General features: G+C 43.3%; 1 protein-coding gene across 1 annotated transcript; it reads left to right on the forward strand.

The window, feature by feature from the left end:
* The first annotated feature begins 12009 nt into the window (after positions 1 to 12009).
* On the forward strand, positions 12010 to 13696 carry LOC143608870 (expansin-A10-like). The gene is made up of 3 exons (XM_077083787.1): positions 12010 to 12148; positions 12630 to 12942; positions 13038 to 13696. Exons 1-3 carry the CDS (start codon positions 12010 to 12012, stop codon positions 13342 to 13344), a joined length of 759 nt encoding a protein of 252 aa, XP_076939902.1. The 3' UTR covers positions 13345 to 13696.
* Positions 13697 to 15358: the final 1662 nt, after the last annotated feature.

Consider the following 15358-nt stretch of genomic DNA (forward strand, 5'->3'; position numbering starts at 1 on the left):
TACAGAAAAACGCTGACATTTTCGCGTGGACACCAGCTGACATGACTGGTGTACCCCGAAGTAAGGCAGAGCATAAGCTTAAGTGCGATCCGGCTGTTACGCCAGTCGTACAAAAGCGCAGAGTAATGGGGCCAGAACAAACTAACGCGTGTAGAACCCAAGTCAAGGAACTCCTTGACGCAGGCATCGATATCAAACATGGGTTGCAAATCCTGTTATGGTACCGAAGAATAACAAACAATGGCGCATGTGCATAGATTTCAAGGACTTGAACAAAGCATGCCCCAAAGATTGTTATCCGTTACCCGAAATTGATCTTAAGGTGGATTCGTTAGCACCGTTTCGCCTTAAATGCTTCCTGGATGCGTATAAGGGGTACCATCAAATCCACATGGCCGTTGATGATCAGGACAAAACCGCTTTTCGGACGCCCGATGGCACATTTTGTTACCAAATGATGCCATTCGGACTTAAGAATGCCGGGTCCACATACCAACGCCTGATGGACAACCAGTTTCATGCCCAAATTGGGAGGAACTTGGAAGTCTACATGGATGACTTGGTCATCAAAAGCCCTGACGCAGAAGCGATGTTGAAAGACATCGAAGAAACTTTCAACACGCTTAGGAAGATAAACATGAAACTCAACCCGGGCAAGTGTGCCTTTGGAATGGAAGAAGGGAAGTTCTTGGGGGTCATCGTCACTAAAGATGGCTTCAGAGCGAACCCTGAAAAGGTCGAAGCCATTATCAAAATGGAATCACCTACTACCATCAAACAGGCTCAGACACTGAATGGACGACTAGTGGCACTTAATCGCTTTTTGGCAAACCACGCGGATAAGTCGTTTCCTTTCGTGTCAACGTTGAGGAACTGTTTAAAGAAAACGCACTTCCGCTGGACACCAGAAGCGGAAGCAGCTTTTCAGGAGATTCAGTCACGCTTGATCGAACTCCCAACGCTCACAGCACCAAAAGCGGGAGAGGAGTTAATCCTATACCTTTCCGCAACAGATAGAGCAACCGGGGCAGTCCTGCTAGTAGAGCGAAAAGGCATCCAGATGCCAATCTATTATGTCAGCCGTATCCTAACAGACGTAGAAACCCGGTACTCTACCCTCGAAAAATTAGTCTTAGCACTTATACACGCTTCACGCAGGTTAAGACGATATTTCCAGGGCCACCCAATCACCATTCTCTCCAACTTCAAACTTGCAAACGTTCTACGCAAACCCGAGTTATCGGGACGCCTAGCCAAATGGGCAATTGAGTTGGGGGAATACGCGATAAAGTATAAGCCAAGACCAGCCATAAAAGGCCAGGTTTTGGCCGACTTTATTGCGGAAGTGCCTGCATCGCGGGAAAAAGAGTGCCAGGAAGAGGCTCAACCCTCTCCAGCGACTCTACACTGATGGAGCAGCCAGTAACGAGGGTTCAGGCGCTGGGCTGAAACTAACCAACCCAACAGGCCAAGAATACACTTACGCTATTCGACTGGATTTTCCAAGTACGAATAACGAAGCCGAGTATGAAGCATTCTTGGCCGGGCTGAGAATTGCGCGTAAGATGGGAGTGAAACACTTGGAAGCCCACGTGGATTCCATGTTAGTAGCCAATCAAATCAACGGGACGTACACGGCCGTGAACGACACAATGGCCCTGTACCTCGCACAAGCAAAAACCCTTATGCGTGATTTTAATGATTGCAAAGTCATACACGTCAAGCGTAGTGAAACCAAATCTGCGGATGCGTTAAGCAAGCTTGCATCATTAGCCTTCACCCACTTGGGAAAGGACATCCGCATTGAACTCCTCGAGGCACCTTCGGTCCCGCACAAGGAAATTTGTGTCATCCAAACTGGCACAGAAACGTGGATGACACCAATAATAAAATACCTTGCGGCAGGTACACTACCAGAGTCAAAAACACAGGCAAGAAAACTACGCTGTAAAGCACTGAATTATCAAATCATCGATGACATCCTTTACAGACGTAACTTTCTTGGCCCACTCTTAAGATGCGTGGACAACCAAGATGCTGACTACCTCCTAAGGGAAGTACACGAAGGTATCTGTGGAGTACACGCAGGTCCACGCGCTGTTGTAGCTAAGCTAAACAACGCGGGATACTTTTGGCCGGGAATGCATACGGATGCGCTGGCATACATCAGAAAATGCAGGTCTTGTCAGCTCTACGCACCCAACACGCACCGCCCGAAGAATGAACTTGTTCCAGTCACCTATTCATTGCCATTTCAGAAGTGGGCCATCGATGTGACAGGCCCATTTCCTACAGCAGCAGGAAATGTTCAGTTCCTAGTGGTAGCCATCGACTACTTCACCAAGTGGATAGAAGCAAAACCCTTAGCCCAAACAACCGCGAAACATATCAAAAAATTTATTTGGGAATTTATTATTTGTCGTTTTGGACTTCCACAGAATTTGGTGAGCGATAACGGCACCAACTTTGCTGACAAGAAGCTACAAAAGTGGCTGGAAGAACTTCAAATCACCCACACTTTTACCTCAGTGGCGCACTCGCAGGGTAATGGTGAGGTAGAAAGAGCAAATAAGAGCATCATTGAAGGCATAAAGAAAAGACTCTTGGAACACAGGTCCGGCTGGGTGGACGAGCTTCCGCACGTCCTTTGGGCAAACAGAACGCTGAAAAAGGCCAGTACGGGAGAAACCCCGTTCAGTCTCACTTATGGCACTGAAGCCATGGTCCAGGTCGAAATTGGTTTACCCTCACCAAGGGTCTTGATTCAGCTAGAAGACAATGATGCGGAAAGACGGTTAGACCTTATGCTAACCGAGGAACGCAGAGACTTAGCCGCAGTGCGTGAAGAGAACTACAAGCGACAAATGCAAAAGTACTACAACACGAGGGTAAAACTCTGCAACTTCAATGTAGGAGACTACATACTGCGTAACAACGAGGCTTCGAACCAACAACGCCCAGGAAAACTGGCCCCGGTCTGGGAAGGGCCATACATAATCAAAGAAGTTCTGGGAAAGGGCGCGTACCGGCTCGAAAGGCTCGATGCCACTCCCATCCCAAGAACATGGAATGGAGCTCAATTACGCAAATGTTATATGTAGATCAATTCCAAACTTGTAAAGAAAAGGCCTAGAGCCACTTCTAATGGAAATGATTCTCCTTTCACAATGTGTTGATAGCCTTACCTTTATACTTATGAACTTCCCACACTGATGTGCCGGTATTCACCGCATAAATATGGGAAGAAGTAAGTCGTTACGTGTGGAAGGCGGCAAAACCCGCATAAACACAAAACGGTAAAAATTTCAAAAGTTTTAAGGAAAACCTACACGCAGGTCAGATGTAAGTAAAGTTTAGCCATCCTAAGTGCAAGTGACGGTCTTACCCGCACAATCACGACCAAGGAGGCAAAACTTCAACCTATTATCTACCACGTTCAAAGGTTAACTTATTCTGAACACTTAGAAAATTTCAAAGGAAAAGATGAGGAAAACTTCCACGCAGGTCAGATATAAGTAAAGTTAAGCCATCCTACTAAGTGTAAGTGACGGTCATACCCGCACAATCATGAAAGAGGAAGCGAAACAAACTTATAATTTGCCACGTTAAAAAGTTAACTTATCTAAGTACTAAAGAAATTGCTAAGTTAAATCAAAACATGCGTAAAATAAACAAGGAAAGGAATTAACACAATCTTTATTCCATCAGAATTCAAATATTACAAAGATTGCTGGGTGCATACCCGCATACAAAAGAAGCTATACAAAAAAAAACAAAAATCTACGCTAATGGTGGAAAGGGATCTTCAGGATCATGCTTCAGGACCACTTCCACTTGGACCCGCACCATCAGTAGAGTGTGGCGGTTCAAGGAAAGCTTTAAGAATAGCTAGCCCATCATCAGCAGCAGCGACTTCGTTTACCTTCTCCACCACCGGATGCGGGAAGGCGGCATACTGATTCACTGCTTGGTCATAAACAGCTTCAGTATCCACATCATACAAAGGGAAGTTGGAAGGCGGGATGCCTTTCTCAACAAACCCTAGACCAAGCAGGAAGCCGGCCTTTTCCCCATCCTCATAAGAAGCGTTGAGGGCTGTGCTCATAGCATCGTCATATGACGTCTCTGTGAAGACCCGATGCACAACCTACAAAAAAGAAAAAATACAAGTATCAAAACCTTTTCTATTTACAAAGAAAAGCGTAAAGACATTATGAAGCTAAACTTACCTGAGACAACGCTTCTCGAAGAAGCCATTCCTTGGCAACCAGAGCTTCTTGGAGGGCGGCTTGAGCTTGGTTACGGGCGCGTTCGGCTTCACTTTGGTTGAGGTTGGCAAGCAACACTTCTTTAGCCGCAGCCTCTTCAACGCCCTTTAGCTTCCGCTCAGTCTGGTCAAGCACCCCCCTCTGGTCCAGGATCTCTTGAAGCTTCTTTGCGTCTTCCATCGCCAAGGCATCATGAGCCTGTTGGAGCGCCTCTAGTTTAGCTTTAAGTTCCTCATTCTCGAGGCGTAGAGGCTCAGCAACAGCTTCAGCCTTGGTGGCCCTTTCAGTTGCGTTCCTAGCAGTTTCCTTAGCCAGCCGAAGCTGTTCGTTAACAGCTTGGGCAGCCTTGGAACGGGCCTCGAGACGGGCCTGAACTTCAACTTCAAGGGCCTTGAACGCCTTCTCTTTCTCCGCAGCAGCCGCGGAGAGCCTCCTATTCTCCTCCCGGACAGCCCGCGCCTGAGCTACTTCTTGGATTCGAGCTGCTTTTAACTTGTCGTTTTCACGACAAAGCAGCTCGACGCGTGGCTGCATCCGGGCCAGGAGAACCCGAAGCTCATTGGTTAGCCTACCCTCCTGGTAGCTAGCCATGGCTTCCCCCAACGCACCACTGGGAGCTGCGTGACGAGCCCACTCCACGCATTCCACAGGTGTGCGAAGGGTTGTTCCTCGGCGGATGTTCCATCGCGGAACATACACTTCATTGGAATCTGACACTGCAAATAACAAAAAGCAGTTAGGAAAAGATGATATATATAAAAAAAAAAAAAAAAAAAAGAGGAGACCAAAAGAAGCCTACGCACCTGTAGGGTCAATAACAGGCCGATAGCCGCCAAACCCATCACCTGAACCCAAGGGAAATCCGTCCAAGAGGTCAGGTAGATGGGAAGGAGGCAGAGGTTGGCGAGAAGCCCCATGCATACCTGAAGGATCGGCCGTCGTTGCCGATGACGGAGGAGGCATGGTGAAGGCCGCCGCGGTCGCCGCTGCGGAGTCTGCAGCAAAAGTAACCGCCGGCTCAGTGAAAGATGCGGTAAATATGGCACTGACAGCCGGCGGTGATGTCATCACAGCTGGAACAGTTGGCTCAACGGAGTGAGCAACTGAACCAGCGGAAGCAGGCGCAGGCGCAGCCGCCTGGGTCGTCGCCTCAGGTACGCTGACCAAGCTTACCGTCATGGGTCCGGAGGTATTCCTCCCCGCTTCACCCTGGAATGCGGTAGCATCCACGCCTGCACAAAGAAGAAAAGTATTAATGATGGAATGCTATGAAGTTAAAAATAGTGTACTTACGGGTTTTCTTGAGCCTGAAAGTGCGGACAGGCGGGGATGAACCCGATGGAGCCGGCCTCTTCACGCCGCTCACCGTTGTCTCCCTGGGCTCTCCGGAGGTGACAGTCGTCGCAGCCTCCGGAGCATTGGTCTTATCACCACCGGGGTTCCCAGCCACCTCCTCGCTCTCGGTCTCTGAATCAGACCGAGGCACCGGATCGGCAGTGGCCACCTTCGCCTTCCTCTTCCCGCCGGCAGCCTTCTTCTTCCGCACCAACGAAGGACCATCTGCGGATTCCTCATCAGAACACAGGATTAGAGGAATTCCAGCAGAGGTTTCAACATTGAGGGGTCGAGGGTTGAAAAACGCCTTACCTGGCCGCCTGGCGCTCAGGATCTCATGGCCTGGCGGGTAGACCTCCACGAACCGATCCGCCGTCTGTGCAAGGATGGGCAACTCGTTCTCATCTCGAGCACGAGTACCCATCCGAGCGGGACTATCAGCCTCCCGCAGATACAGGAGCGACTGCAAGTCATTCCCCTCTGAAATAAAAGACAACAGTTAGAAGACAAACATATATAAACAAAGAAGACAGATCGTACCGTAAGGGACAGAATTCAAACCGTATTCAAGGACGATCGGGATCTTTTGCGCATCCGCATCCTTCCACACCCGGCTCATCCCGAGCATCACCATCCCGGACTCCGCAAAGCGGTAAACCGGAGATTGGACTCGGGATATCTTCGAGAACCATTCCGCCTCCTGGTAGTTGGAGGCGTGAAGGCTGGGGAGTGCTTGCCCATTCTTGAACTTCATGGCAAGGGGGATGGCGCGAGCGGAGATGAAAAAGAACTCCCGCTTCCATGAACGAAGACTGCGCTCGGTTGCGCAAATCTTCAAACCCTTGATCCGGGTTATTAGAGTGTACCACCCTTGGATGCACCTCCAAGAGTAGAAGGTCATCAGGCGGTCGACGAAGGGCTCAACGCCCAAAAAACGGCACACCCACTCGAAGTGGCGAATCTTCGCGATTGCCATCGGGTGCACCTCGGTCAGGTGCACACCGTGCCTCTCCAGGACACGGTACACAAACTTTGTCAATGGGAACCTAAGATTCCCATAGACAAAGAATGCAGCATATACCCCGATCTTGCCTCTGGGGGCATCATACACCGTCTGATGAGGCTCAGGAAACTCAGGCTCGAGAGACTCGAGCATGAACTTCCTGACGATGTACTGATATAGATCGACAGGCAGAGCACACTGGCACTCGCCAGCAGTACTCTTGTCATCCTTGTCGGACGTGGATGACGGGTGTTCGACGTACACCCCAGCCTCCTGGGCTGTAGCCTCAAGATCATGAACAGAAGACATCTTGCAGGTGTGAAAAAGAGAACGATTTCAAGAGAAGGCTCGGCTGAAAAGGTGAGTATTCGCCGGAAATCGTTTTGAAGATGAAGAGAAAAGTGAAAGTGTGGATTACAAAGGACCCTCTCCCCCTTTATATACTAATCGCAATTAATGCGATGAATTTAATGCGGAAGAGAGAGAAATCACAGGTGCAGTGAAACTATGACACGTGGCAGAAAGCAAGCTGGCAACAGCTGTTGAAATGACGCGTGCCAGTAATTTCGCGGCCACGCGCCCGAAAATTCGCGCCCACGCGCCTGAAAAAGCGCCTGTAATGACCATATACTGTCACGTCGCCATAACTTCCTGCACGTCCTGACACTGTCAGAAGAAACCGTCGGACGACGTTTCAATAGTTTGGACTGTTCTTATCCTTTCACCAACTCTTCGAATTTCAAAATTTCAAAAAGATTCAAAAGCGGGAAAATACCCCTTACCTTGGCAACCAAGTAACTATAAGACAGGTGCGAGTAAAGTGTTAAGGCAAAACCCTTCACATACTTAGCACCCGCAGGGAATTGACGCCAGGAATACCTTGGAAGTAAAGTAACCGTAAGACGAGTGCGGGTACAGTGTCAAGGCAAAACCCTTCACATACTTAGCACTCTGCAGGGAATTCAAACCAAGAAGGATCTTCTGGGCCATGCTTGCGGAAACGGGAATAACATCCCCGCATGACGGGAACGTCGAGAACTATATTGTTTGAAACTCCAAGATGGAATTGGTGGTTTTAACATAATTGATCACTATGTTGAAAACTACCAAAACCCCATGGAGAATCCACACAAGTGGGACTCAACGCTCCTGACTTGCGAGGAGGTTACAGACCTACCCGCTTCATACCCAAAGATCAAGCAGGAAAGTCGGGAATTTCTGCGTGACATCAGGAAAACCGCGGGAAGAATCCCCACGGAAAATCTTAAAACTAAAAACCCTTTTCAAAACCCCTTGCTAGTCCAAAAGTTCACCTCACTTATTAATAATTCATGAGAAGAACATTGGACTGGGGGACTTGAAGAGGTAGGTCCCAGCAGAGCCCAGTTGGACCCGCAAGACTCACCTTGAACAGGGACGTCTGCGCAACGACCAACTGCTTCCGCAGGACCCACCATGCTCAGAGAAAACCTTACGCGCAGTACGCCAGCTGTACCCGCAGGGAAAGCCTCCCAATGGTGAAGTACCCCGCTTGTTCCCGCAGTTGCGGATACAAGCCATCAGGGAAGGCTACCCGCACTGACAGCAAGGCTACACGCACAAGGCACTAACTCTTGCTACTTCAGTAGTCACATGAAGGAATGAGCAAGGCGGGAATACTCCCGCCTAAATGAGCCAGTCCGTATGCTTCTGGAAGATCTTTTGTACTATACCTACCAAGGTATTAGCAAAACAGACAATCTGACCAGAACAGCCCATGAACCAATCACAGGGTGACAGCTCACCGACAACAGTACGAGGAGGAGCACCCTCTAGTACTGTTTCACTATTAGCCGCTGCCTACTCACCAACCCTTACTATGGGACGTGCGCAGCCTACAGTTGGTGGAACAGTGCATAGCCGGCAGTAAAGGAACAGTGTACAGCCGACCTTGTTACTGTCGGCCGTAGTCTATCCACCAACCAGCATGGCCTGTGCGTAGTCCACTGTTGGTAGAACAGGAATACTATTCAGCCGGCTGTACCTTCTAGGAAACCTACCTTCGGCTATAAATACTCCAACACCTTGGAATGGTAAGGACATCATCTGATATCTCATCTTATCTAGCAATCTCTTAATATATACTTATATTCAGAGCAATCTAGTCTGATTCTCACGCCGGAGGGTGGTCACAAGGAGGAACCCCCCCTTCTCAGTGACGAGCTTACGGTGTCTGTTTTGCAGGTCACCTGAAGAACAACCTTCTCTGCTGGACCTCATCCTCGTGGGAAACATTACTTAACCCCCAGATTATCCGTAATCTGCCCTGGGTCACTTAGTGTTTCTTCACTTATTAAATATCTGCGAACGTGTGTGAAAAAGATGATTAGTTGCTACAGACAAATCTGGTTTATTATCACATTTTAGATTCAGGTAAGCCATGTTTATTTCAATTCTTACAATGTTCACATAATTTCACAGTAGTAGAACACATTGCTTGGTATGCTGCCTCAACAGTCTTTGACTACATACTGTTTATTCAATATGTTTGTATCTCTAAAAGGTGAAACGAAGAAATACTACTAGTTTTCTAAAATAAGGAATGCTAGACAAAACAGACTCGATTTCGAAGATGTGCAATTGATGTCTCTTTGTAAAGCCGATTGCCCTTTGTAGTTTTAGACGTGTGTAGTTAATGGATACAATTAAAGGAACAATAAAAAATTTGAATATTGTTCAATCAAGTTTTCTTTTTTATTAAAGTTACCTAAACCTTTTGTCTTCAAGGCGATGAAGCTCGAGCTTGGTCACATGTTTAGTCATGTCGCTAGTAAACATAAAAGTCATGATTCATGATTCATGAATAGGGTGAAGCAATGTGTTGTTATACCTTTTTAATTTTAGTAAATTGTAAAGTTAGGACCTTGAGTTAAATACTTAAATACGTATATATGCTTGTGAAATGTTATTAGGGGGTTGCATACTTATGCAGAGAGTCGTTTACGTGCAAAAAGAGATAAATCACGCAAACAACAAAAATAAGGCCGCTATTGTGCACTACACACTAAAACAAACAATATCCAAGACCAATAAAGACAATTGGAATACATATAATTTGTAAAATTACCAGTCAAATATGCACGAAAGAAATGTACATATGCACTATATATGAACAAAAAATCTGACTCCTAAGACAAATGAAAAAACTAGAAATTTGCTAAATCCGAAACACCATACATACGTTTGATTAACAAAATTAGAAATTGAAATTAGAATTAATCATTCTAAAATCCTATTTGATTGGTAGTTGGATGATATTAGAATGGGAAAATTTTCTAAACTTTTTCCCATGTGTGATGGAATCGTAAACATTCCACTAGAATGTTCAATAATTGCCAAAAGACCCCCACATATCACCATCAAAATATTACAAAAGCAAAATATTATCACCTATCATTACCCAACGAACATGTATCATGGAAACAGAAACATGAATTCAAAGTTGAATTCAAACATTAATATCCAAACCAAAATCAACCCTTTTGTCATTACCACAAAACCGAAACAATCGTATCCTGAATGATGGATCGGAGTATGATTTTGTGGTGTTCAAGATGGCATGGGGACGGTTAAAGAAAAGGCGCGCACGGACACCTTTGTTCTTTTTAACATTCTAATTACATTCACAAATTTACCTACCAAACGCATTAATTTTTACAAGATTCCATTTAAATTTCAATTTCATTTCTAGGACCTAGGGTTTTGGCAAGGGTGCCCAACGTTGAGATCTAGGGCGGAACAAGGGGAGGTGGCGGCAATGAGGACCTGGTATGAAACATAGTTTTAGAATCAGGTATGGGACTCAAACTCTCAATATCATCCAACCCTATGGTATGGTTCTCCATTAATACTAGATAAATATTACATGCATATGTGACTTATGACATATCTTGTCCACACATTACTTGAAATAATATTAAGATAACTAAAAATATATATATTTGTTGTGGAAACCAATAGTTAAGTAAAGACAAAGTTGAACAAGTCTTGATCCACTTAAAATGGCAGTTGAAGAATTAGAAAATAGCAAATCCAAGTGACCATGTGATTTGTCCACTTGTTTGTTTGCTTCTAGTTGAGAGTGAATGAAGGAAGTCAATCTCAATTCTCAGGTTGCAATTAAAAGGCCCACATGCCACAAATGGGATTTTCATGTGCAATGTTTTAGTTGCATAATTTGTGTGTTTATTTTAATCTCTCAATCATTAATGCCATTTCTATTTGCTAATCTCTAGAAACTAAACTGTACCTCTAAAAGTACTTCAATGCCTTATCAAATACTCAATGATAGTCAACGCATTTGCATCTTGCTAATTGTTTTAATCCCTATTTGTTTTTGTACTATACCCGGATTTGACCATAAAGTAATTGTCGTTTTCTTACCCCTCGCGATCATGTTCAAATCCCGGGGTTAGCTTGGATTATATTCCATCTCAAACAAGTCAACTAAACATGTTGATAACCGATAAAAAGTGTAGCAAACCCTATACTCAAAGTGTTTAGACCCATGATTTGATAAGAAACTTTATTAAGTGATCAATGTACAACATTGTGAATGAAAACTCTTAAAAATGTTTGGCGAGAAAGTGTCATTTGACTGTCAAATACATAAATAACACATAAAAAAGTATCAAGTATTATATAACATATAAAAAAATCAGTTAATGTGGTATATACTATTTAGGTCATTTGACTATCAGATACATAAATAACACATAAAAACAAAAACAAGTATCAGATACTATATAACATATAAAAACAGTTAATATGGTATGAACTATTTAGGTCCGCCCAGTCTATAGCATGCTTGCCAACTTCAACCTTAAAAAGTGCCGTGAGGCTGCAGCAAATATACATATTTATCACCAACAAAAGGCAAAATAAATAAAGTAGAATAAAGTAAAGCAGTTACCATATGTCCATATCTTCTGGTATATCTATTTACCATTATTATTATAATATGGAAGTCGGCTTCAAGCTTATTAGCATTCAATGGTTACTTTTGAATGCATATTTTAATTCATGTAATAAAACTTAAAACTAAAGGACTTACCAAATCTTGATAATATTATTATTCTAAGTCTATGCTTGCAAGTGTAATGAGTTAACTTTTATAGTTGCCTTTTCCATTACTCTTCCCATAGAATATGATTCCTTATTAACATGAACCATGTGAAAAAAGGAGGGAAACATATTTTATTTTACATTAGCAAGTTGGCATATGGTTAAGGCTTTAACTGCCAATACAGTTTGCTCTCACCAAACTTTATATAAAGGCCTATCATTCTATACTTTCTTCTTCACACCTTCTCAACATTCTATACTCACATCTCTTCTTCAAACTATAACTTTTGCAGGTCCAAAATGGAGTTTCTTAAATTTTTTATGATTTTAACATTCACCTCCATGGTAGCATTCCTTAGTGTCAATGCCGGCCCTGGTGGCGGTTGGATTAATGCACATGCCACCTTCTATGGCGGTGGTGATGCGTCTGGTACAATGGGTAAGAAACTCACTCAACCCAGACCGGTGAAAATAATCAGGTTTTGACTTTTGGGTGGCCCATTTAAAATTGGGTCGTGTTCGAGTTTACTTTTTTAATTTTACGAGTCCTCTGGTTGATCTGATAACCTGTTTAGTACTTTAGTTAAACAAGTCAACCTGCCAACCTCTTTAGTTAAACATATGTTGGCCCACTTACCCATATATGACATGTTTGACCCATTTTTTTACAACTCACTAGCCCAATTATCATATTTACAACTTAACTGTTACCCGCCTACCCGTTTGACACGTTTAACATAATGGGTTAAACAGGCCATGTTCGGGCTACACATTTTAAGTGTGCGGGATTAGGGTTGACATTTTTGACACATACAAATACCGTTCTAAAACAATATACCGTCAATCTAACACCTCTAAATCTAGTTATATTATCTTTTATGCTAAAAAAATAATAAACTGATGTTTTTGTTCATGTGAAGGAGGAGCATGTGGATATGGAAATTTGTACAGCCAAGGATACGGTACGAACACAGCTGCACTGAGTACCGCTCTGTTCAACAACGGGCTTGCGTGTGGAGCGTGTTTCGAGATTAAATGTGTAAATGATAAAAGATGGTGTCTTCCCGGTTCCATTATTGTCACTGCTACAAACTTTTGTCCTCCAAATCCCGCTCAATCAAACACCAATGGCGGGTGGTGTAACCCCCCTCTTCAACACTTTGACCTCGCCCAACCGGTTTTTCTCAAAATCGGTCAATACAAAGCTGGAATTATACCAGTTCAATATAGAAGGTATTGGCTATATGCTTCTTGTTACACATTTTAATGCAATGAGCACAATTTATAAAAACTAGAGCTAACCTGGCAATATTATTATTTTGTTGCAGGGTTGTTTGCAAGAAGAGAGGTGGAGTGAGGTTCACTATCAATGGTCACTCATACTTCAACCTAGTGCTATTGACCAATGTTGGTGGTATGGGTGATGTGATCGCGGTCTCTGTCAAGGGGTCTAAAAGGAACAAGTGGCAAGCGATGTCCCGAAACTGGGGTCAAAACTGGCAAAGCGGTGCCTTACTTGATGGTCAAGCTCTGTCTTTCAAGGTCACAACGAGTGATGGCAGAACGATAGTTTCTAAAAATGTGTCCCCGCCTAACTGGAGCTTTGGTCAGACATATACCGGAAGACAGTTCTAGATTTGTTTGTTCAACTCCAACTTCCTAACTTAAAGTTTCCGTTTATGTTTTTCATATTACCCGCAGTAAACTTTAATGTAATATAGTTATAGTTATATCAGGCGTACCAGCTTCATGAGCGCATTTTGGACGGCTCGTGAAACTGGACGCCTAAACTAAACTCCATGAGTCTAGAAAATGTTAAGATTCCTGGAGTGTTTTTAGACCGCGCCCCTGGAAATACACCAACACGGGTTGGTGGTTTAGTGTGGCAGGGTCTTTTTTTTTTTAACCTATGTAATGCTAGAGTCCAAAGATACCTAAGATATAGTTCCCTGTGTTCTTTTGGTGAGAGCAGGGATATAGAGTCCAAAGATACCTAAGATCTTGCCTGGCAGTTGTGGTGTCAAAGATTCCTCAATGTATGTTGTTTTTTGTTTCACTTTATAATGAGAATAACATTTAAAGGTTTGTTATTTATATAATTATATTCCTGTGACCGAATCCGAAATATATTCATGCCACAGTAACAAGCACTTTAAACCAGAACAGTTTCACAACGAATGTATCCCCAATTTTAAATGGAACACATTTGTTTTGGAAAACAAATAAAACTGAACAGCATTGTTAATTATAAGAACTACTAATAAGCCAGCCAAACAAAGCTAATCCACCACCAATAAGCATACGAGATACAATTCATAAGAAAAGATGGGTGGCGGTTACCGTCGCACTACCAATGCCGGCACGGTCTCCGCCATCGTCGCATTCCTGTACCATCGCACTACCTTAGCCCTTCAAACTTCAAAGTATGTTGTTCATGGATAAAGAAATACTTTGTAATATTAAAAAACTTTATTAAGTAGTTTTAATATGCGATTTGGTATTCATACACCACACCACACCACACCACACCACCCATATGGTGTTTACACCAGTCTATACGGTATATAGGTTTGTATAAGTCATATAGGTCACGCGTGAATGATAAGTGTACAAAATGAATAAAAAACAACCTTGTTCCCGTCTATATGACCTGGCTATATACGAGTCGTATAGGGCTTCGATAGCTCGTATAAAGCTTGACATAACATAAAACTATACGAATTATATAGCGTCTATACGACCGTATAGAATCTTCTTGCATAACACGTCTGAATGTACTTTGACCGACTGTTACGTGTAGCATGATGAGGGCTATATGACCGTATAGGCAAACTTTTCAAATTTCTAATCTTAAAACATGAAAATTTTATGTGAATATTATCATGAAAGTAGTTTGACTAAATGTAATATCGGGACTTAAGCTTGAAAGTGATATTTATTTGATGATTTATTCTTATTCTATGACGATTATTATCAAGAAAGTAACTTTGATGAAAATTGTGGAGTTACCGATAGTAAAAACTGCGGAGTTATGCATGCTTGCAACGCTGAATTCCCGAATGTTCCCAAGTTGCTACGCAAATGGCACATATCTCAAAACCTTAAATAGCATTGCAAGCAAAGTTTCGTCCGAGCTAATAATTAAGAATATTTTGAAGACCTATAGATCTCACTAATTTTTTCTCCCATGTCTGTTGCATACGAGTACAACTAACAAGTGACTTTGTGACAGTCTAACAGGAAAATATAAATCTAGTGTGGCTTTATCTCAAATTTATTGTTATATGTATGTCAAATAGCAAAATCTATGCATTTACTCATGTTTATTGTTTTTTTTTTACATATTTAGTTGCATTTGAATATGTGAACACAAACTAGCTTGTTAGGTACCAAGAGATGTTTGTGTCTACATGGTCTAATCAAGTTCTCACTTCAAGCGAGAATATTACAACCTACAGGGTTGAAAGCAAATATGTGCAGGGTCTACCGCCACAGGGGTTCCATATATACTTGGTTCATCACCGACACTGGTGCGAGGGCCACACCACAGTAGTTGGTATTTTATTTTCATTGTGTTTTGATAAGCATTATTAAGAATTTATGTACGTGGACCACATGTTTAGAACTTTATGCAGTTTAGGATGCACTG

This window comes from Bidens hawaiensis, unplaced genomic scaffold (assembly GCF_021521415.1).
Source record: "Bidens hawaiensis isolate Kalapana, Puna unplaced genomic scaffold, B.hawaiensis_p1.1 tig00419442_1, whole genome shotgun sequence".
Lineage (NCBI taxonomy): Eukaryota > Viridiplantae > Streptophyta > Magnoliopsida > Asterales > Asteraceae > Bidens > Bidens hawaiensis.

Bases quoted from the DNA above. Each gene is read 5' to 3' on its own strand.
- LOC143608870 (XM_077083787.1), top strand. From the start codon at position 12,010: ATGGAGTTTCTTAAATTTTTTATGATTTTAACATTCACCTCCATGGTA. The intron at 12,149-12,629 runs GTAAGAAACTCA...GTTCATGTGAAG, and splicing joins TGATGCGTCTGGTACAATGG to GAGGAGCATGTGGATATGGA. The intron at 12,943-13,037 runs GTATTGGCTATA...ATTTTGTTGCAG, and splicing joins ATACCAGTTCAATATAGAAG to GGTTGTTTGCAAGAAGAGAG.